Source organism: Vipera berus, assembly GCF_964194415.1.
Source record: "Vipera berus genome assembly, chromosome: 3".
In the NCBI taxonomy this organism is placed as follows: Eukaryota; Metazoa; Chordata; class Lepidosauria; order Squamata; family Viperidae; genus Vipera; species Vipera berus.
Genome location: NC_138204.1, coordinates 182571879 through 182595949, shown reverse-complemented (window position 1 = coordinate 182595949; position 24071 = coordinate 182571879). Strand labels below are relative to the sequence as shown.

The 24071-nt window shown below is 35.5% G+C and overlaps 1 protein-coding gene across 10 annotated transcripts in view; it reads left to right on the top strand.

Moving 5' to 3' along the window:
• The window catches only part of EYA1 (EYA transcriptional coactivator and phosphatase 1), a 93908-nt gene that overhangs the window by 45167 nt on the left and 24670 nt on the right, over nucleotides 1-24071 (top strand). For all 10 annotated transcript variants that reach the window (XM_081324707.1, XM_081324700.1, XM_081324706.1 and 7 more), the window contains one exon: nucleotides 6910-6999. In XM_081324707.1, the coding sequence (XP_081180833.1) occupies nucleotides 6910-6999 (90 nt within the window). The remainder of the gene's footprint in view (nucleotides 1-6909; nucleotides 7000-24071) is intronic.

Here is a 24071-nt window from a genome sequence, read left to right as displayed (position 1 = left end):
CACAGATATGTATAGCCTGAAGTAGGTGATACAGTTAAAAATTAACTGTAAAAGATATAGTTGCTATCCTCTTTTTACTACAGTAAAAATCTATATAGTAGTTTATTATTTTAAATGTACTTATTGCACACTAAAAGTTAACATGATATACACATTTTATATAACATTAACAATTTAAGAAGGTAGATAAAAACTAATAACTAATAGCTAGAATGAAGGGAATAAAGAAAAATGAAATAAAAAAGAACAAAGCCAAAAGTGTGTGTGTGAGTGTGTGTGTGTGTGTATGATATTTCCAATTTTGTTTTACAAAGATTATAAGGATAAGTGTAAATTAAGCTCTTACTCTGTGGTTAGACCATTACTTACATATTACTATAATCTAAATAACACTTTTTCCCAGTTATTTATCCATCAGTCCTAAAAGAAAAGTGTGTGGTTTCAGATTTTTCAGCAATAGCCTTGAATAAAGCTTGGTGGGAGTTACACAAAGAAAAGGTTTTGAAGTAGCGAGTCTACATTAACAGAAAGCTACTTGCATAACTTTGGATATAATTATTGATGTGGACATAAACAAAAAGTTGTTTATAAGACTCATTCAATAATTTTTTTCATACTAATCGTGATAGCAGTAAAATCCCTAGAGGAGAGAATTATTATATTTTTTTCAAGAATAAAGTATATAATTTGAATGCTGTTGAAAAACAGTTTTCTGTGAGCACTACCTTGAATATAAATCACTTGCAACAATAACTAACAGCTCTGTAGATATTTTGCTGAAAAGAAAGTATAGAACTAGTGGGAGATGTTCTTTAAATATATGCAGTGATGCCTTCTGTGCATCTGTGGCTATTTGTTTATTATTTATTAGTTCACCAGTGACTAGCTGAGATGCATTGTGAGGTGGACAGGTCCTCCTACCTGGGAACTGATTTTTTGATGCCCAAATTGCCCATGCAAAAAATGGAACAAGAATTGGAAAGTAGGAAAAGTAAAATGTAAATGAATGCCAGGGTTTATATTGATGCTTTCCTAGTCTCATTATCAAACCCTTATTTTTAATTCTTCAAAGAGAAAACTGATTGCCAGTTTAGATTAAATGGAAACTAATTTGATTCAGATCCTGAAAGAGGTAGGAAATCACTGTGCAGAAGAGCATTAAAAGAAGACTATGGAACAGACTTAGCTAAAATTCTGATAATTTGTTTATGTAGCGGTACTTTTGGTTCAACACTTCATCATTTGAAGTTTGTAGTGTTAATATGAAGTTTTTTTGTTTCTTTCATTGTAGGAGATATATGTCATAACATGTTACATAAAAAGAAGGGGAAAGCCCACAGAAGTATTCAATTCGGACTTTCCAGCTAACTGGAAAATAAGCTGAGGCAGGAACAAAAAGTGAACTTTCCTGTTTTTCAACTCCCACTTCACCAGAAAACAAAAGGAGCAAGGATTTTAAGATGACATACTAATGTGTGTAGTCAGTGCTTTTTTTTCTAAAAAAAAAAAAAGGTGCCAGAACTCAGAGGTGCTGCCAGTGGAAGCGATGCCGGTGTCTTGCTAGGCATCACCGCCCGTCCTTTGCACCCCCGCCCCTGTGGCTCAGAGCATCATATATTGTTATGTATATACTAGGTTAATTATTTAAAGACTGAAGTGCAACATAACTAGATTCTAAATAATCTATTTTTCAAAACACACAACAGTCCAAACAGTAAAAGTAAAGTCCAAATTAAGAATATTTCATTCTTAAGAATTGTTTAATTTAAAGTGGTTTAGTTGTAATAGATGGTTATAGATTCAAAATAGTTTTCAAGAGTGTACAAAAGATACTATTTTTTCTAGCATCAGCTAAATTAGACATATTACATTGAGAAAAATGTGTCTCATTTCTTTCCTGTTACTTTTATTGATTTCATTGCAGAGATGTTAACATAGGAAATAGATTATTTTGTTATCTAATTTTACCTTCCAAAAGACAGAAGCAGATGAAAAATGTGAGGTTCTTTCCTGCTGGCTTTTTTGAATTAGCTGTTTTAGATTCTAAAACTTTAGTTCCTAAAGAAGTAACCTTGTAAATAATTTTAATGTCCTCCTCTAGTGCAGGGTAGGCAACCTTGGCTTTTTATGACTCAAGGACTTCAACTCCCAGAATTCCTGAGCCAGCATGTCTCAGCTTGGAAACCTCTCTCTTTCCCCTCAGCGTGGCTGGCTCAGGATTTCTGGGAGTTGAAGTCCACGAGTCATAAAAAAGAGCCAAGATTGCCTACTCCTAAAGCCAATAGAGGGAGATTTTTTTTTTGCAAAAAAAAAAAGGTGCCGGAATGCCATTCTAAGCGTTCTATGAGGAAAAAAAGCCCTGTGTGTAGTAATAAATCATAATAAATAATGCCATTCATATTTATAAATAGTACGTTTTAAATGGTTCATTGCACTTTTCAAACATTTAATTTTGTAATAATTATTCAGAAATGAATTAAAATAACAAAGATTAAGATTCTAATGTTACATTATTTTATATCAGTCTACTAGCCAGCTCTAGCCACTATTATTTTTGTGTTCAAGAATACAACCTTTAAAAAAATGTTGTGCTATTTAATATTTAGATTCTCTGTCAGGGTCTAAGTGAACAAAGATATTTTATCTCCAAAGACTTGTATAGGGTTAAAACACAATCAGCTCAAAATATACTGAAGATAAATTTTTGTTCTAGTTCAGGGAATATGAGAATCTAGTAGAAAACCAATATTAATCATAATAATAGGGTTCTGTCACTTTGAATGTGGGAGAAATGGAGGTAATTAAATTAATGGAGTTTGTGTAGACAATTGGTTAGATTTAAGCAAGAATTCAGGACTACAAGCTTTGTTCACCACTGGAACCAGAAGTTATGAATGTAAGATTTCTTTTCTCAGTTAGTGTAAACAGTTACGTATCTAGCATTTGTTTTAATTCACAATAGCTGAATTAGTTATCTTTTGAAAGCTTACAAATAGGACTTTATATAGATTATTTTTCCATTTTACTTGTTATGGTTTGCTAAGTTTAAATATTAAGCAAAATAATATGATTGATTCTCACAATAATAATTACCTGTTTTTAATGATCCCGTTATGTAAAACAGCTACTTGCAAGACGCTAGCTACTTGAATAGCTAGCATTTAACTAGCTTACTTTACCTCACTTAGGTATAATTTAGATTATCTCCAGACTTTTTCAGTCACATTTTTTAGAAGCGTTCTATTCATTTCTTTACAATTCTACTCTTGTATATCATTATATTCAGATATATTCCAAATCTGCAATTTTTACGCTATGTATCAGTTTATACAGTCTAAAAATCTCTAAATGTGAACATAATATTGAAAGACAATGATTAATAATCCAAAATATATTTATTTTAAGGTACAGTATTGTTTCGCAGATGCTTTTGTATGTCTGCTTTTCCTTTTATTTCCCTTTCTTTCTACTGTAAAAGTGTTATTTTATTCCAAATAATCTTGTATGTTGCCCACTGTTATCTTTACATTCATCACTTTTTGCTCTTTCATATTCTTTAAATTACTTGCATCTGATCTTAATTTCTTTATTGTGGCCTCCAATCTTATCTCCACTTTGGGATTAAATATGAATATTTTTGATTTTTCTCATTTTGCTACTCAATTTTTGTAACTACCACTGCTATACTATGGGCAAGCTGATTGGTCTGTTTGATAGATGTTATTTTGACCCTTGCAAGCATCTTATACTCATCTTCCATTTTGGGGGTCATCACTTTCTTGTGCTAGCAGTTTGTCTTCCTACTAGTGATTGTGCATATGCCGTAATTTTTTCTTTTTTTTCTTCTTGTCAAAAAGTCAGTTCATAGGTTGTTTCAGTGCTGACCTGTATTAGTTCTTTTGTTATTACTTGTTCTACAACTTGTGGCCCATGGGGCACATACAGCCTTGGACAAGTATAATGTGACCCCATAAGATCATAAAAAATATAAACAAATAAAATTAATTATATTAAATATTAAAATGCATCCCAAGACAATTCCTCTTCACTTGATGTGGCCCAGGCAAGCCAAAAATTGGACAATCATTTTCTAAGTTATCATTTTTATTGTTTATATCAGCTATTCCCTCTATATTTCCAATTGTTATCTCAGTTTTTTTCTACTACTGTAGCTAGTAGACTACTGTAGGTAGTCCTTGACTTATGATCACAATAGGGACTAGAAAATTCAAGTGGTATTGTTATTAAATAAGATAGCACATAACCACCCTCAATTTTATGATCTTTTTTGACACAGTCATTACATGGTTGTTAGATTCAACATTACATGACCACTACTTGCAACCTTTTCTATTGGCTTCCCCATTGACTTTGCTTGTTGGAAGTCATCTGGAAAGATCACAAATGGCAATCACATGACCGTAGATGCTGCAACAATCATAAATGCATGACAGTTACCAAGCATCCAAATCACAATCACCATGATGTTATCACAGTCATCAGTGCAAGGACTGGTGATACATTATTTTTTTCAGTGCCATTGTTACTTCCAATAGTCACTAAATAAATAGTTGTTGAGTATGGACTACCTATATTGTTTTTGGGTTTTCCATTATCACAATTTTTCTAAACTTCTTCCAGTTCTTCATTCCTGAATATTTTATTTCTGATAATGAATCTCCTTTTATTTGCTAATAGTTGTTCAGCAATATTTGAGTTTGGATAAATTCTAAAATTCAAACATTCACTTAAGTAGCTTCATATTGTTGGTTCGGATTTATAATAGGCCATAATGGCTTGGTTTTTGAATCACAGTCCTGCTGCCCACTTGTCAGTTGCCTTGTGAAAAAGCACCTTTGGGATTTGTCATGCCATTGTTTTTAATCAGTCTGTGCGGTCTTCTTGTAGCAGCTAAATAAGTGGTCCATTCTTCAGCTTCTTTGCAGAGATGGCATTTGCTGTCTCTTTCTTTTTCCTCCTTCTTCTCTTCATTTCCATTTTTGGATGGTGAATTAATATATCCATAGTCAAGTGGAAGGTTTAAATTAAATACAGGGCACCCCAATGTATTTTAGTTAGAAGTCAAGGATGCTCTGTGGTTAAGGATTTTTTTCTTTAAGAAAAGGGGAGACTATAATGAAATATTAGTCCATATCTCTTTATGTAATAATCCTAATATGGATTGGGCAGTAATACATTTAAATTGGAGTAGAAAAAAAAACCTTGGGAGGGCTGATCATAATATTTATTTTAGTGTAATATCTTCTCACTGAATTCACTGGGATTTAATCCAAGAAAATAAAACTGTAACTCCTTTCAGCTTTTGTTTTTGGTTTTTATTCCAACTTTATCTTCAGATGTAATAAAATATTATATATGCAATTCTTTTTTCCAGTAAGAATTAAATTGTTTCTTCCATATGTGAACATTCCTTATGTATATATATTAGGGAAGAAAGGGATAATAAGAACAAAAAATATTTATTGGGTTGGTTGGTCGTTTGATGTGCCACCCATCTCGTGTAGAAGCGACTCTAGACAACTGCAGGAAGTTGCATATAGAGGATTGACAACCTGTGCCATCTGCATAGTTCCAAACAAGAGGCCATGAAACACTGTATCTTAAGGCATATTACATAAAATATGCTTCTGATATAACAATGTCTACAAAATCAGTTTCCAACTTTAGAACTTCCAGATGAGTTTTTTGTTGGCCTACTCAGTCAAAACATCTTTGATAAAAAAAAGAAAAAAAATCAATGCTTTACAGTGACTTCACTGATTTTCATATTCTAACAGGATGTCAGGGCATGCCTCAAAAGATGGTAGTATTCATCCATTGAGCAGTAATCTGAGATCATGTAGACTTTTACATAAGCTGGTGCTCTGCATAACCAGAGTTTCAGTTTTCTTCAAGGCTTGCACATGGAAGCATCTGTTAGTAAGGTGTCCACAAGGAAACTGTATACTATTGGCTCCTTTTTAAAGCTGTAAAGATTCTTTTATTTTTAAGAGGCCAATTTTTCAAGGAAGTATATGGTAGACCTATTTTAAAGCCTATTGTTTGCATGTATTTAATGTTATATTTCACATTTCTAAATCACCATATTCCTTAAACTCTGGGCTGTGTATAGTAAAATATCAGCATTTAAAAGAGTATATAAAATTAAAGTTAAAATATTAAAGTTAGTTTAGGATTAAAATTTTAAAAGTTTGTAAGGTGGTGCTACTGACCACTAATACAGTATAATAAATGAAATATATATCAGAGTACATATTTTTGTCATTTTTAAAAAGATTCCAGAACAATACTATAATCCTGAACTATTATATAGCAATAGGACTTAAACTTATATAGCGTTTCATAGTCTTTACAGCACTCTGAGCGGTTTACAATGTCAGTATATTGCCCTCAACAATCTGTGTCCTCATACTGACCTTGGAAGGATGGGTTGAACACCTGGCTGTGGGCAGAGTTAGCCTGTGATACTGCATTCTAACCACTGCACCACCACAGCTCCTATCCAGATACCATTGTTAAGAAAAAAATGTAAATATTTACTTCAAAAACTATAAAATAATGAGTGGGTTGGGATAGGGTAGGGTAGGGTGCAGTTGAATGGGATGGCATAGAATAAATAGGGATAGGATAGGATAGGATAGGATAGGATAGGATAGGATAGGATAGGATTTTAGCTCTAATGACTTGTTGCCTTTCCTTGTTGTCATAGTACATATAATTGTTTTATTATTACCTTTTTGTTATTTTTGTCACATAATATGTAATTAGAACACTGTTTGGGGGCCATAAAAGTACTCCTCTTCTCTCAAGGCATTTAAACCATAACAATTTATCTTCTTTTCTTTGATAAGCCTAATTTTTTTCTTTTTCTTTCTTTTCTTTTATGAGGACCCCCCTACTTCTGTTTCACTGGGACTAAGGATGGAGGAGATGATTTTCAACTTGGCAGATACGCATCTGTTCTTTAATGATTTAGAAGTAAGTAATTATTATTTGAATGGCACACAGAATTTTTCAAAGACTAAATAATGGCCTAGTGATCACTACTTTCTATGAAAGGACTTAAGAGAGGACTTACATTGGCAAAAATTAGTGCTCTGGAGTCCTTCTTTATCAGTTTATTTATACTAATTTCATGGTAATCAGCTGTCTGCTTCTAGGTGTAGCTAACTAATATGCTACCCACTGTTTGTCATTGGTTTCAAGTAGCTGTCTATTGGATTCCTGGCATAGGTTGAGATAGATACAATTCTTCTGTTCCTTCGTATTGGTATTTCTCCACAAATAATTCCTTCCCTACAATATCTAGACAGTTTGTTCCTGTGGTTCCTCTTTCTCATTATGTCTACCCAAACCACTCAAATCAATTGTATTATTCACTTAAAAAAACAAGCTTTATCTACTGTTGTCTGTATATATATATTCGTTCAAAAATATAAATTTATCATATTACTTCTGGTCGTAATGCTTAGAATATCTGCAAAACTTGTTGGAAATTTTAATGGTCATCATAATTTTATTTAGTGTTACTAAGATATTAATATTTTGACTTAAGTTTTAAATATTAAAATGTAACCATATGGTAGTTATTAAGAAAGCATGCTATCTTCCTAGTAATTACTTAAATTAATTTTCCTAGGTCATTTGCTCTAATACAAATCAGAGTGAGAAACTGTGTTGAAATTACGTGAATTCAGTAGTACTGCATATGTTAAATGCCTGTAAGAAACTGGGTTTCTGTCTTCCCCAATTCTATACTATGCTATTATTTTTTTGTCATGTATCTTGAGGATGGTGTATTTGTTGTAAAATTTATTTTATTTATTACATTGTTTTATATTGCCATCCATCTCACAATTGCAAGTCTGGGTTGCTAAGATTAGGAAAACAACAAAACAAGAACATATTTGTTATCAATAGCACAGTAATAGCACAATGAAACTTGAGTAATCAGTTCATACTTTTGTAGTTGTGATGATAAATGTTTCAGCTCACAATGTTTAATGTAAATAATAAACATAAGTAGACTTTTGGATGAGCCGTAGGAAATTCTAGCAGTTAGTTGTAATGTCAAACTTTCTAGAACCATATCAAAAGCTTAAAATCTTTGGTCTTAATACTTTTTTCCCCTCTAAAAGGGGAAAATTTGTGTTTCTTTCATTTAACAATGGAAAAACAGACTTTTGGATATTTTCATTAAAATTTAAAACACAGGTAAAGACAGTCAAATTTTGCTTCTGTCATAATAAAGGCAGCTGTTTATTTAAAACTGAACCACTAAACAAGCTTGGGGAGCATTGCCAATAAGCATTAATCAACACAGTATTATTTTGTTAGAAACATACTGTGGGCAGGCAAAAGAATCCTGAAGATTGGCATACAACTTTTGTTGATCAAAGTTAATTGGCAACAATTGCCCTTTAAATATTCCCTGATGTTTCTTTTTCCCCAAATCTAACAAAATGTACCTTATTTAATAGATGAGCTGATATTACTTGAAATTAGTGTGTACAAACAACCATTAAATGTTGGTTTCTCAAACATCTGTCCTATATTCCAATTTTATTTCTGAAAGAAACTATTCAATGATAGATTAGCAAGTTAACATAAAAATATTACTTTGTATCTTAAATATTTAAAATAAACACTATTTTCAAGTGTTGCCAGTATGGCAATTTCATTTTGCACACACACAAACATAAACATGTTTCAATGCAAGATAACTTGACCAAGTGCATATGTGAAATTCTGTTTGTGTTCTGATTATACAATATATAATTTAGCCCAAATTTAGCTGAAAGAGTATTCTATCTTGATCCTGAGCCCATTAGCTTATAGTTTTTCCTAATCAAAATGGAATATTCGTCCATATGTTTTTAATAATTGCATACCATTATAATTGACCATAAATGTCTTAATTTAATTGTTAAATGTCAACATTTCAGGGATTTGGTCAGCTCCACTGTGTATCAAATATGACTTCTAAGTTTTATTGTTTTGAGTAGTAGTTCCTCACTCGACCCATAAAATTGATTTTGAAACAGGGATCTTACAAAAAGCAGTTTCTGGTATAGCATGAAGGATTAGGATTCCAATTGAACATGTCTGAACTATTGCTGTGTGTCATGCTATTTCCTTTAATTAGGATATATTACAAGGAGTAATATTTTGAGCAGTTTCAGATAAGCAATATAACCTATAGATTTCACTACTTGTAATTATGGTGATAGTCACTACTTAGCTGACTTTAGGATGAGTTCAACAGATTCATGAAAGGTAGAGGTATTAGTGCTTACTAGTTATTGTAGCTACAGCCAATAAATTCAGAGCCACTATGGCAGGGGTCTTCAAACTTGGCCCTTTTATAACTTGTGGATTTTAATTCCCAGAATTCCTCAGCCAGCATGCCTGGCTGAGGAATTCTGGAAATTGAAATCCACGAGTCATAAAAGGGCCAAGTTTGAAGACCCCTGTACTATGGTCAGGAAGAACATTAGAATGGAGCTACAGCTTTATGTTCTGTTTAAGTACCATTGAAAAACATGTATTGGCTCTATGATGCAGAATACTGGATTACAGAGACTTTTTATTTGATCAGAGGGGTCTTTTGTGTTGTATTTCAACCCTCCCTTTTCCCTCCCCCCAAAACTGATTATCCCTATTCCATAATTTTGAACATAAATAGATTAGAGTAAATAATTTGTGTATGCTATCTATCTTGTGTTGAAAACAGGGGAAATATGTGGTACTTTTTTGCACCTACTCTTTAACATAGTTTTGGAAAACAGCATGCCGCAACAAATATTGAAATTGCAGGCATGCTATGCTAGTGAAATCATCAGTTTTATTCATGATAGGTCATAGATAGATAGATGTTAGATAGATGGATTAATAGGCAAAGTGGCTATGTTATAGATGTTGGGTCTAATGAAAATATATGCAGATGTTTTAAATTTGGGGATTTTATTTCTGCTTACAAGATTACCTATGTTTCCTGCTTCTTGCTGAGTATGACAACACTCTTTATTAAAGTATTTTGGCACATCTGGTCTCAGGCAGAACAAGGAAGTATAGAGGCATGAAAAAATGTAAAACAATGGCAGGGCAGTTATCTGAGACTTTCAAATTCTTAAAAAAAGATTTGTTTCCCTCTGCATTAAGCTTTGAGTCTCTTTTCATTTAATCGGCAATAGATGAACCTTTGTAAGTTTAGCAGTATGATCCCTTTGGCTCTGGATCTTCCTGATTTTCTGGCACCTACTTTTTTTCTCTGAGGTAGACCAGTGGTAAGGTCATAAGTTTCTTTTGTTTTAGATAAACTAAACATGAAGCAGCAATGAATAAACACTATAGCTCCCATGGTGTTTTCAGCATCAGTTTATTCGGCTATCTGAAAGCACTGAATTATATATGGGCTTGCAATACAATATTTTTGACCTTTTCATTTGTTATCTATTGGGTAAGAACAGTATCTATCCATATACATCTCTCCTTGTTTCAGCTATTACCTGTGCAAAGCATTTTAGTTTGTATGGTATGACATGAGCTGAAATGCTTCTTATCCTAAAAATAATGTGTTCCTTTGCTTTCCCTCTTTTCTTCACTAGCCAACTCGCAGTTGGTATTATGCCTGCAGGTTTGTGGAAATTGCAAATAAACTTACTAGATCTGCACACTTACACTCTCAAATAGTGACAGCAAGTTGATGCAAGCATAGGGCTTTAGAATTATGTTTTTCAAAAATAATTATAACTCTGCATTAAATGGCTGGTATAAATGTGTTGTCGCTGGGATGGTGGGTGGAGTTTATTATTTTTATTATTTTTGTTTCTTTTATATTGTGTTTTCATTTTCTGTAAGCCGCCTTGAGTCGCCATGTGCGAGTAGGCAGCAATATAAATTTTTAAATAAATAAAATGCTGAAATATGTGACACTATGCAGTTGCAGCAATATCATTTTCATTTTTTTATCTTATTATTTTTCTGTAATATCCTACAGTCTTGAAAAAAAAACACTGGTAATGATGAGATTTCTACACTCCAGTGTTTATATTTTATTTATGATGGAACAGACAGTTATGCTGAATACATTGGCATCAGTAAACAATTTCTCACTGAATTAAGTTTTAAAGTAATATGACTTATTCCTTAAAATACTCTCTGTGTGTCTGTATAGTGCCTTTCAGATTTTAGCAACAGTGCAGAGATTTCCATGCAGTTTTCTTGGCAACATTTTGGAAGCAGTTTGCCATAGACATTTAAGTTTAATTGAAATAGCATATACCTTTTAGGTCTGATGCTCATTTTAAGGCTAAAAGAATTCAACAATTTGGAAAATCTTTTAAAGTCATCAGTTTAATTAGAGAATCTCAAAATGATAATTTTTGTAGAATAATTCTACATTGATGTTGTTGTTAGTTGCGAAGTCGTGTCCGACCCATCACGACCCTATGGACAATGTTCCTCCAGGCCTTCCTGTCCTCTACCATCTTCTGGAGTCCAGTTAAGCTCACGCCTACTGCTTCAGTGACTCCATCCAGCCACCTCATTCTCTGTCGTCCCCTTTTTCTATTGCCCTCAATCTTTCCCAGCATTAGGCTCTTCTCCAGTGAGTCCTTCCTCCTCATTAGGTGGCCAAAGTATTTGAGTTTTAGCTTCAGGATCTGGCCTTCTAAAGAGCAGTCAGGGTTGATCTCCTCTAGGACTGACCGGTTTGATCGCCTTGCAGTCCAAGGGACTCGCAGGAGTCTTCTCCAGCACCAGAGTTCAAAGGCCTCAATTCTTTTGCGCTCAGCCTTTCTTATGGTCCAACTTTCACTGCCATACATTGCAACTGGGAAGACCATAGCCTTGACTATACGCACTTTTGTTGACAGGGTGATGTCTCTGCTTTTTAGTGTGCTGTCTAGATTTGCCATGGCTTTCCTCCCTAGGAGCAAGCGTCTTTTAATTTCTTGACTACAGTCCCCATCTGCAGTGATCTTGGAGCCCAGGAAAATAAAATCTGTCACTACCTCCATTTCTTCCCCATCTATTTGCCAGGAATTAAGAGGGCCGGATGCCATGATCTTAGTTTTCTTAATGTTTAGTTTCAACCCAACTTTTGCACTCTCCTTCTTCACTCACAACAAGAGACTCTTCAGTTCCTCTTCACTTTCTGCCATTAGAGTGGTATCATCTGCATATCTTAGGTTGTTGATATTTCTTCCAGCAATCTTAATTCCAACTTTTGATTCATCTAGCCCTGCCTTTCTCATGATGTGCTCTGCATATAAGTTAAATAGGCAAGGCGACAGTATACAGCCTTGCCGGACTCCTTTCCCAATTTTGAACCAATCAGTGGTTCCGTGTCCAGTTCTCACTGTTGCTTCTTGGCCCGCATATAGGTTTCTCAAGAGACAAATAAGATGTTCTGGTACTCCCATCTCTTTAAGAACTTGCTACAGTTTGTTATGATCCACACAATCAAAGGCTTTAGCATAGTCAATGAAGCAGAAGTAGATGTTTTTCTGGAACTCTCTAGCTTTTTCCATGATCCAGCGTATGTTGGCAATTTGATCTCTAGTTCCTCTGCCTCTTCGAAATCCTGCCTGTACTTCTGGTAGTTCTCGATCCACATACTGCTGGAGTCTAGCTTGTAGGATTTTAAGCATAACTTTACTAGCATGAGAAATGAGTGCAATGGTGCGATAGTTTGAACATTCTTTGGCACTGCCTTTCTTTGGAATTGGAATGTAAACTGATCTTTTCCAATCCTGTGGCCACTGTTGAGTTTTCCAAATTTGCTGGCAAATTGAGTGTAGCACTTTTACTGCATCGTCTTTTAAGATTGATCAGTATCTACATTGATACTGACTATAATTTAGGGAGAAATCATATACATTCTATTCATAAGTTTAAATTTATGGGTTTCTTATTTTTATGATCCTATTAGTATGCAAGGTAGTGTTTTTGACTGTATTTGGATTTCTGTTAAAATGTCATTGATAATTAACTGTTTCAAAGTGGATTAAAAATAAATAGTGCTGCAATTCATGATCTAAGAACTGGTCATAATATCTGCTAACATTAAAAAAATATTTATTAAAGTTTGTCATTAAATAAGAACTGAGGCACTTGCTTATGTTCCTTAAACTATTTATTTTTCTACTGTGAAAAATACATTAAATTAATCCTTGGGTTGCTCGAAAGGAATGGTGCGTGATATACCCATATATATGCAAATATAATATGCATTCTGTTGCAGAAATATAAGACATTATGATTTAATTTATAATTTATTGTAAGGAAAAAGATTATCTTATTTCTTCTGTGCCTTTTGTAATCTTTGTTTTAAAAACCTTCTTTAGAAAACTCTTCCTGAAAAAAGTTTCTATAATTATCTTTAAATGATGTTGTTGAAGCCATGTAGAATTTAGAACATTAGACTTTTACAGTATTTTTAAGAAATGATGTCAATATAAAATATCTTAGAGCAAAAAATAAAGTATAAATTCATCAGTTTATTCATTTAATATTCACAAATCACTTTGTATTTTAATGTGTAGCTTGTTGGTTTGGTTACGTCATCTTAAATAGTTTCAAAAGATAGTGACTCATGGAAGACTTCCGGTGGCTCCGCGGCGACGGAGACAGCCTTCCCGGGCTGCCCGCGGCTCAGCTGAGTTTTTTTTCGCCCGAAACAGCGCCGATCAGCTGTTCGGGCGAATTTGAAGCCCCCTCCTCGGGAGAAGAGGAGGGGGTGAGGCCCCAGGTAGGGGTTGAGTTCTCCGGGGCCGCCTGAGCTTGCAGCTTGGGCGGCCGAAGGATCGAACTCCCCCGTAGCCTGGGTCGCTCCCAGCTGGCCAGCGCCTCTGCTCCTGACTTTATGGAGCAGAGCCAGGCGTCTGCGACCACCCCTGCCTGAAGGAAGGACTATGGAATAAAAAGAGCAGGCAGAGCGGTACAAGAGGAAAAGGTGAAGAGGACTATTTTATTCTACTCTCGAGCTTGATGGATTTTTTAAACTCTAAGTGAAAGTGCGTCACAATCGAAAGTAAAAGATGGCGGCTAAACCTCCCCCTAAAACTCTTAGGAGTGCTGGAACTTCCCCGGTGCAACAATCATCATTGCAGGCATTACATCCTCCTGATGTAGTGACATCGAAGGACTTACGAGATGCTCTGGATAAACTTTTGGAATCAATTAATCAATCAATGGATGATAAATTTGCAAAGGTGGAGGAGAAATTGGAGAAATTGGAGGAGAGAATAGAAGAGAGGATGGAACAGAAGTTCAGCGTGATGAAGGTAGACATTTTGTCTTCAGTGTATAAAGTGGCTGAATGTGTGGAAGATTTGGATGAAAAAGTCAAAGATTTGACTCAAAAGAATGCTATATTAGAAGCAAAAGTATTGGAGAATGAAGATTTAAGAGACAAAATGGATAGAGAATTAAGTCTTGCTCAATATTTCCAGATGCAGTTTGCCATTAGAATTAGAGGTTTAAAGGAGAATATTAAGGAAGATTTAAAGCAGCTGGTTTCTGAGGCTCTCGAAGTGGTATTGAATCAGCCAGCATCTGAAATAAAAGGAGGCATGGATAAAGTGTATCGTGTGAACTCATGGATTGCTAGACAGAGAAAGCTGCCTAGAGATGTGGTGGTTTATTTTGCAAAAAGGGAAATTAGAGATGAAGTTATACAAGCTGCCTATGATACTAAAGTCGTGATTGCTGATCAAGAAGTTCTGGTTCTAAAAGAAATTCCTCCAAAGATTTTAAGGAGAAGGAAGGATTTTACATTTCTGGTGCAAGAGCTCAAGCAACGAGATATAAGGTTGAGATGGGAGATTCCAGCTGGGTTGATGGTGATGTATGAAGGTAAAAGGTACCGTTTGGTTACTGTGATGCAAGCGCGTGATTTTTACAATAATGTTTTAAAAGCAACCCCATTAACACTTCTGGAAGCTGCAAAGGGATCTGGAGAAGGAGAATATCAAGAGGCTGAAGATGGACAGATAGAGGAGAATGGTGCTGCAGGAGATCAAGTTATAACACTTTTGGATGATCCCAGAGAACAGAGGGTGACGCGTGCTGCTTTAAAACGATCAAAAAAGATAAAAGAACAAGATCAGCAGAAGTCTATGGAACTTTCACAACGTACTTACAGCCAAGTAGTGGGAGGTGGGAAAAGATTTGGATGAGGAATGTAAAATTTATATAAGTTTGAAATCTAAGAGAGAATTTTTACAAAATGTTTTATAGATGGTATTTAGACTTTAAAAAGCTAAGCATGTATCTGAATTATTAGCCTAAATGTTGGAGGTGCGGTGATAAAGACGTAATATATTTTCATATATGGTAGACCTGCAAAAAGGTTAAGGCTTTTTGGATAAAAATTTGATGGAATATACTAAGTGGCAGCAAGACTTTTGATAGGATAGTACTGGAAAGAGGAACTGCCGACCATAGAAGAGTGGATTTTAAAGGTTTCCGACTTGGTCGAAATGGTGAAGATTTCGGCCTATTTGAAAGATTACTCGCAGGAACGCTATATTATGGAAGGGAGAAAATGGCTTGAGTTTACTCAGAATAAGTATAGGGTTAAGAAGTTTTATATTTGAATAAGTCTTCTTTCTTCTTTCTTTATTTTTTTTTTCTATCTTGGTTTTTTTTATATATATATATTTATGTATATTTAATATTACTAAGGTTTGTTTTATCCTATATAAGCTAGCCCCTTCATGGATTACTGCCTTGTCGTGGCGAAGGGGCTTGCGTAATTCAATGAAGCTATGAGCTATGCCGTGAAGGGCCACCCAAGACGGAAAGGTCATAGCAGAGAGTTCTGACAAAACGTGATCCACTGGAGAAGGAAATGGCAACCCACTCCAGTATCTTTGCCATGAAAACCCTATGGACAGTACCAAAAGGCAAAACGATATGACGCTGGAAGATGAGCCCCTCAGGTCGGAAGGCGTCCAATATGCTACTGGGGAAGAGCAGAGGGCTAGTACTAGTAGCGCCAGAAAGAATGAAGCGACTGGGCCAAAGCCGAAAGGACGCTCAGCTGTGGATATGTCTGGTGGTGAAAGGAAAGTCCGATGCTGTAAAGATTCTTTCTCCATAGGAACCTGGAATGTAAGATCCATGAATCAAGGAAAGCTGGACGTGGTCAAACAAGAGATGACAAGACTAAACATCGACATCTTAGGTATCAGCGAACTAAAATGGACAGGAATGGGTGAATTTAATTCAGACGACCATCAGGTATACTACTGCGGGCAAGAATCCCTCAGAAGAAATGGAGTAGCCTTCATAGTCAATAAAAAAGTAGGAAAAGCAATACTGGGATACAACCCTCAAAATGACAGAATGATCTCAGTTCGAATCCAAGGCAAACCATTCAATATCACAGTAGTCCAAGTCTATGCCCCAACCACCAGTGCTGAAGAGGATGAAATTGACCGGTTCTATGAAGCCCTACAGCACCTTATAGAACTAACACCCAAAAATGATGTCCTTATCATCATGGGAGATTGTAATGCTAAAGTAGGAAGCCAAAAGATAACTGGAATAACAGGCAAGTTTGGCCTTGGAGTACAAAATGAAGCAGGGCACAGGCTGATAGAATTTTGTCAAGAGAATACGATGGTCATAGCAAACACTCTTTTCCAACAACCCAAGAGACGGCTTTACACATGGACATCACCAGACGGTCAACACAGAAATCAGATTGACTATATGCTCTGCAGCCAAAGATGGAGAAGCTCTATACAGTCAGTAAAAACAAGACAAGGAGCTGACTGTGGCTCAGACCATGAGCTTCTTGTTGCAAAGTTTAGGCTTAAATTAAAGAAAGTAGGGAAAAGCGCTAGGCCAGTCAGGTATGAATTAAATCATATCCCTGTTGAATATACAGTAGAGGTGACAAATAGATTTAAGGAATTAGATCTGATAGACAGAGTGCCTGAAGAACTATGGACAGAGGTTCGCAACATTGTACAACAGGTAGCAACTAAAACCATCCCAAAGAAAAAGAAATGCAAGAAAGCAAAATGGCTGTCTGAGGAAGCTTTGCAAATAGCTGAGGAAAGGAGGGAAGCGAAAGGCAAGGGAGAAAAAGAAAGATACGCCCAATTAAATGCAGAATTCCAAAGAATAGCTAGAAGAGATAAGAATGCCTTCTTAAATGAACAATGCAAAGAAATAGAAAAAAACAATAGAATAGGGAGGACCAGAGATCTTTTCAAGAAAATTGGAGAGATGAAGGGAACGTTTCATGCAAAAATGGGCATGATAAAGGACCAAAATGGCAGGGACCTAACAGAGGCAGAAGAGATTAAGAAGAGGTGGCAAAATTACACAGAAGAACTATACAAGAATGAGCTTAATGTCCCTGATAATCACAATGAGGTGGTCACTGAGCTCGAGCCAGACATCCTAGAATGTGAAGTGAAGTGGGCCTTAGAAAAGCTGAGCAACAACAAAGCTAGTGGAGGTGACAGTATTCCAGCTGAGCTATTCAAAATCTTAAAAGACGATGCAGTAAAAGTGCTTCACTCAATTTGCCAGCAAATTTGGAAAACTCAACAGTGGCCACAGGATTGGAAAAGATCAGTTTACATTCCAATTCCAAAGAAAGGCAGTGCCAAAGAATGTTCAAACTATCGCACCATTGCACTCATTTCTCATGCTAGTAAAGTTATGCTTAAAATTCTACAAGCTAGACTCCAGCAGTATGTGGATCGAGAACTACCAGAAGTACAGGCAGGATTTCGAAGAGGCAGAGGAACTAGAGATCAAATTGCTAACATACGCTGGATCATGGAGAAAGCTAGAGAGTTCCAGAAAAACATCTACTTCTGCTTCATTGACTATGCTAAAGCCTTTGATTGTGTGGATCATAACAAACTCTGGCAAGTCCTTAAAGAGATGGGCATACCAGACCATCTTATTTGTCTCTTGAGAAACCTATATGCAGGCCAAGAAGCAACAGTGAGAACTGGACACGGAACCACTGATTGGTTCAAAATTGGGAAAGGAGTCCGGCAAGGCTGTATACTGTCGCCTTGCCTATTTAACTTATATGCAGAGCACATCATGAGAAAGGCAGGGCTAGATGAATCAAAAGTTGGAATTAAGATTGCCGGAAGAAACATCAACAACCTAAGATATGCAGATGATACCACTCTAATGGCAGAAAGTGAAGAGGAACTAAAGAGCCTCTTGTTGCGAGTGAAGAAGGAGAGTGCAAAACTTGGGTTGAAACTAAACATTAAGAAAACCAAGATCATGGCATCTGGCCCTCTCAATTCCTGGCAAATAGATGGGGAAGAAATGGAGGTAGTGACAGATTTTATTTTCCTGGGCTCCAAGATCACTGCAGATGGGGACTGTAGCCAAGAAATAAAAAGACGCTTGCTCCTGGGGAGGAAAGCCATGGCAAATCTAGACAGCACACTAAAAAGCAGAGACATCACCCTGTCAACAAAAGTGCGTATAGTCAAGGCTATGGTCTTCCCAGTTGCAATGTATGGCAGTGAAAGCTGGACCATAAGAAAGGCTGAGCGCCAAAGAATTGAAGCCTTTGAACTATGGTGCTGGAGAAGACTCCTGCGAGTCCCTTGGACTGCAAGGCGATCAAACCGGTCAGTCCTAGAGGAGATCAACCCTGACTGCTCTTTAGAAGGCCAGATCCTGAAGCTAAAACTCAAATACTTTGGCCATCTAATGAGAAGGAAGGACTCACTGGAGAAGAGCCTAATGCTGGGAAAGATTGAGGGCAATAGAAGAAGGGGACGACAGAGAATGAGGTGGCTGGATGGAGTCACTGAAGCAGTAGGCGTGAGCTTAAATGGACTCCAGAAGATGGTAGAGGACAGGAAGGCCTGGAGGAACATTGTCCATAGGGTCGCGATGGGTCGGACACGACTTCGCAACTAACAACAACAACAACAACATATAAGCTAGAGAGTGATAGATTTTAGAGTTTATGGTTGTTAGTATATGGTTGTTTATGATTGTTTTTTTTATATATACCTTGTACTTAGCTCTGGGAAGTCGGGGGGGGAGGGGGGGAGGGGGGAGAGGAAGGGGGGGAGGGAGAAGGGGGGGAGGGGGGATTTTTTAAGGGAAAAATTGTATGTTAAAACTTTTTAATAAAAAAAAAAAGATAGTGACTCATGCTGACATTAATTATTGGCACTGAGTGTCCAACTATTACTATATTTCTATTTTCTTGGATTAGATATTACCATATTAACACAAAGTTACAGCATAATGCAGTTTTGCTCTGGGACTTAATTCTGAATCTGAGTTATGAACATTGAGGCAGCATCCGTGGCCAAAAGACCTGGCCTTTATTCAATTTCATTTTATACATGAGCTTTTACCTTTTTTGTTAGGATAGCATATAAAACTCAAGGTGGCCAGGTGGTGCAGTTACATCATAATTGTACTGCTGCCAAGTTCTTTGCATGGTACTGTCCTTGACAGGTGTCTGAAAATTCACCTGCTCCAAAAGATTTTTCTAGGCTGTTGACAGAAACTGGATATTAGGAGCTTATAAAATCTCCACTGACTTCAATTCATTTTCAGATCAGATAAAATGGTTCTATACAACTTTTAAAGCATGAGGTATCTTTGAAACTGAAAAAGTTAAAATGTTTATTTCAAATAAAACTGTTTGCCTCATTAAGTATTTCTTCAGGGACTTTCTTTTACATCCTAACAGTATATAGGCTACCTTGTTAATGATAAAGGAACAGCATTTCTGTCTCTATTTTAATTTAATTTAATTTCTGGAACTCACTACCAAGAGAAATAGATCTTAATATATCTTGGAGCCATAAATAGTAAATTATTTTTCTTCTCATCCTGACTCCCAAAAATTTAGGGATTTACAGAAAACTCCCTTTTCAGAATCAGGTTAGCATAAATGTATCATACATATGCATTTCATGCTCTACGTAACTATAAGTAAAATAAAAGGTTTATTTAAAGGTATTTTATTTTTAGAATACCAAAATATTTCTTAATACATATCACCATAAAGGTATTATTTGAACTCTCTGTTCTCTCTTTCCTGATCTCCAATGGGAAATTATAAATCTGTAAAAATCCTACTTTAACCTGAAATATTTATTAATTTTGTCCTCTCCATCCCCCCTTACCATTACCCCATTAGGTATTGATGCTATTTTGTTACTAGACTTTAAGCCACCCTGAACATTTTAATGGAAAAATCAAGTAAACTTTTGAAAAATAAATGTAAAAGTAGCTTAGCATTCATCACAAACAATGATGACAAAAAAAATGATTTGTACATGATGATATTATCAGTCAAATGCTGTCTTTGCAAGTCATAGGATAAAAGTCACAGTATTTGCATGATCATATAGTTAGACTCCTGTCCTCAGTTATGCTTCCGATATCTTAAAACATTTTTAAATTGGCAAGCCTGGACTAAATGTATCATTATAATGCTTTTAAAAACCATCAAGCACAAATGATCTAGTTAGATAAACTAAATAAAAAAACCAGAAACCTAAAGGAGTATTTAATTTCACTTCTTAGGTCAAATATTCTTCTAGAGATGGATCTGGATGTGCAAACAACCTATTGTTTAAATTTACCCTATGATTATATGTCCTGAGTGGACTCTTAATAAATGGTCAAAAGTCACAAAACTTTCATTACCTTGAAGGATAATAAAGATAAGGAAATTGACTATGCAACACCCCATAATAATAAAGATAAGCCCGCTGAATTATTCCAATAGATAACTATTGCTTGTTGTTGCAAAAAATGAAAAATTAAGTTTTTATATAGTTTACAATTGCGAGACCTTCAAAAATATATGCTTGGTTACACAATCTTGTCAATTTGTACGAATATTCTTTTTTTTTTATTGAAAAGTTTTTCAATACATTTTATCTTTAACAATCCCTCCCCCCCACCCCCCACCCAACCCTTCCTAACCCTCCCCCCTCCTCTTCCCCCTCCCCCATCCCCGACTTCCCAGAGCTAAATACAAGGTATAAAAGTAAAAACAATCATAAACAACCATATGCTAACAACAATAAGCTATTAAGTCTATCGCACTCTAGCTCATATAAAATGACTACAAGCAATACTAATATCACATCAAAACTTATACAAATGCTAAATGAAACTTTTTGGTCCCATATTTGTTCTGGATGTAATCAAACCACTTTTTCCACTCCATAATATAACATTGTTGCGAATGGTCTTTCAAATAAGCCGATATCTTTGCCATTTCCGCCAGGTCAGAAACTTTTAAAGTCCATTCTTCTATAGTCGGCAGTTCCTCCTGCTTCCAATATTGACCTACTAAAAGTCGTAATTAAGTTCAACATCAACTTAGTGTCCACAACAGTAGTATCCGTAATTATGCCCAATAAAAACAATTGCGGACAAAACTTTATCCTTTGCTTAAATATCTTCTGCATATTCCACCAGATTTTAATCCAAAAAGCTTTAACCTTTTTACAGGTCCACCATATCTGAAAGTACGTTGCGTCTTCGCCACCACACCTCCAACATTTAGGTTGATAGTTCGGATACATACTTGCAAGCTTTTTAGGATCTAAATGCCACCTATAAAACATTTTATAAAAGTTCTCTCTTAAATTTTGGGCTTGCGTAAATTTTACGTTCCTCACCCACATCTTTTCCCAAGTATCCATTGTGATAATTTCTTGAATATTCTGAGCCCACTTTATCATACAATCTTTAACAAGTTCTGTTTCTGAGTCAATTTCTATCAATGCAAGATATATCCGTTTGATATGTGCTGGACCCTGATTTCTAATTTGCTTTACCAGATTTTCATCAGTCATTGAAAAACCAATTTTCTGATCTTCTTTCCACCTGGCCCATAATTGACCATATTGAAACCAGGTTTGAACAATCTTCTCTTCTCGTAGAAAATTATACGGCTTCAAACACCATACGTTCCTCTCCAAACTTAGGATTTCCTTGTATGTAGTCACATCATGTTTGAACCCAACATTTATATTTTCTATTGCGTGTTTCGGTATTGCCCATAAAGGTACCTTGTAATTTAACTTATGTCTATACTTTTTCCAAACTCTCAACAAAGCATGTCTAAAAATATGCACCTTAAACACATTATCTACCTTCTTATCATACAATAAATATGCATGCCAGCCAAATAACAAGTCATGGCCTTCAAGATTTAATAATCTCCCTTGTGTTAAATTAATCCAATCACTTATCGCTGACAAAGCAGCAGCTTCATAGTATAATTTAAAGTTGGGCATTTTGAGACCACCTCTTTCACGCGTGTCCTGCATAATCTTAAATTTAACTCGTGGCCTTTTCCCTGCCCATACAAATTTATTGATACCCTTTTGCCATTCCTCCAAATTTGAGTCCTTTTTAAGAATAGGTATCATTTGAAATAAGAATAAAAATTTAGGCAAAACATTCATTTTCACTGCTGCAATTCTTCCCAATAGAGACAATTGTAATTTTTTCCAGCTTTCCAATTCTTTTTGAATTTTCCCCCATAATTTTTCATAATTATTTTTATATAACTTTGCATTTGAGGGAATTTGTACGAATATTCTTAGTGCAAAATAAAAGCTAGGAGACTAGCTAGTATGTTTTAGCTTTCTCAGTTACATTTTTTCAATTTATATTATTATCTCCATATTTCTTAGAATTATTTCTAGTTTGTCAGGAACCATCTTAAACCACAGGTGCTGGTGATGACCTATAAAGCCCTAAATGGCTTGGGTCCGGGATAGCTGAGGGAACACCTGCTGCCGGCATCAGGTTCCCTTCGTCCTGTGTGCTCCCACAGGGAGGGCCTTCTCAGGGTGCCGGCGGCAAAAGATTGCCAGCGGGCAACACCCAGGGGGAGGGCCTTCTCTGTGGGCACGCCTGCCCTCTGGAACCAGTTACCCGTAGAGCTTAGGACTGCCCCTGATTTTCATTCATTCCGCCGGGACCTGAAGACCTGGCTCTTTGAGCTTTCCAGACAGGACTGAGGATTTTTTTAATTTTTTAACTTATTGTAATTGGGTTTTTAATCAGAGTTATAGGGGTTTTAGATTTTAATTAAGGAAAATTTAATCTATTTTAATTGTTATTAATTTTTGTATTGTAATATTGTTTTAATTGCCTTGTGAACCGCCCTGGGTCCTACGGGAGAAGGGTGGTATATAAGTTTAATAAATAATAATAATAATTGCCTTTGGCAAAAGTTGTTATTTTTCCAATCTGAAACTATTGTTAAAATGAGATTACAAAAATTGTTATGGTATAACTGTAACAACTTGTTCAGAAGAATGGCATTCTTCCAAGGTTTGTTGTTATTCAATAAAGATTGTTATTTTGGTCATTTTAATGTGTGAAACATTTATTCCTCCTGGAATCAGACCCTATTTATTATTATAATTGTTCACCCATTTCAGCAGGCCCTAGTATGTTCATGTAAATACAATTTCTTCCATGATCCTCTCTGGGAATGTTATTTATATATGAACATTCCCACAGTTGGAAAAATAACTTAAGTAGGATGTTCATTTTTTCCTGTCACTATGAATATACATGATTTTATGTGGATTTTAGATCGCAGTGAATGAAAAACATCTGTTCAAAGCTTAGATTAATGGCCTAGAAACAAAACATTAAATTCGGAATTAATGTAAAAATAAATTGTTTTGCCTTTCAAGTCATTACAAAATAATTATGGTGTGAGATATGTCATTTTCGGTTCTACCATATCGTGTTTACTCTAAGATTACCCTAATTCTGCAAATGGATTATTGGTAACACTCGATGTTTTCCTTTCCAAATCCAATGTATTAAAATAAGCAAGGGATGAAAGTTTTCTTAAATGCTAGTTTTCATAGTCTGCCATCAGTTAAAAAAATGCTGATATTATTGCATATGAATGATTTTTGGCAAAATTATATCTTAATAAGTATGAGAAGTAAGTATGACTATATGCTCTTACATTACAAGATTACAAGATGCAAAGGATTATTAGAAATATTACTAAAACTAAACAATGCCTA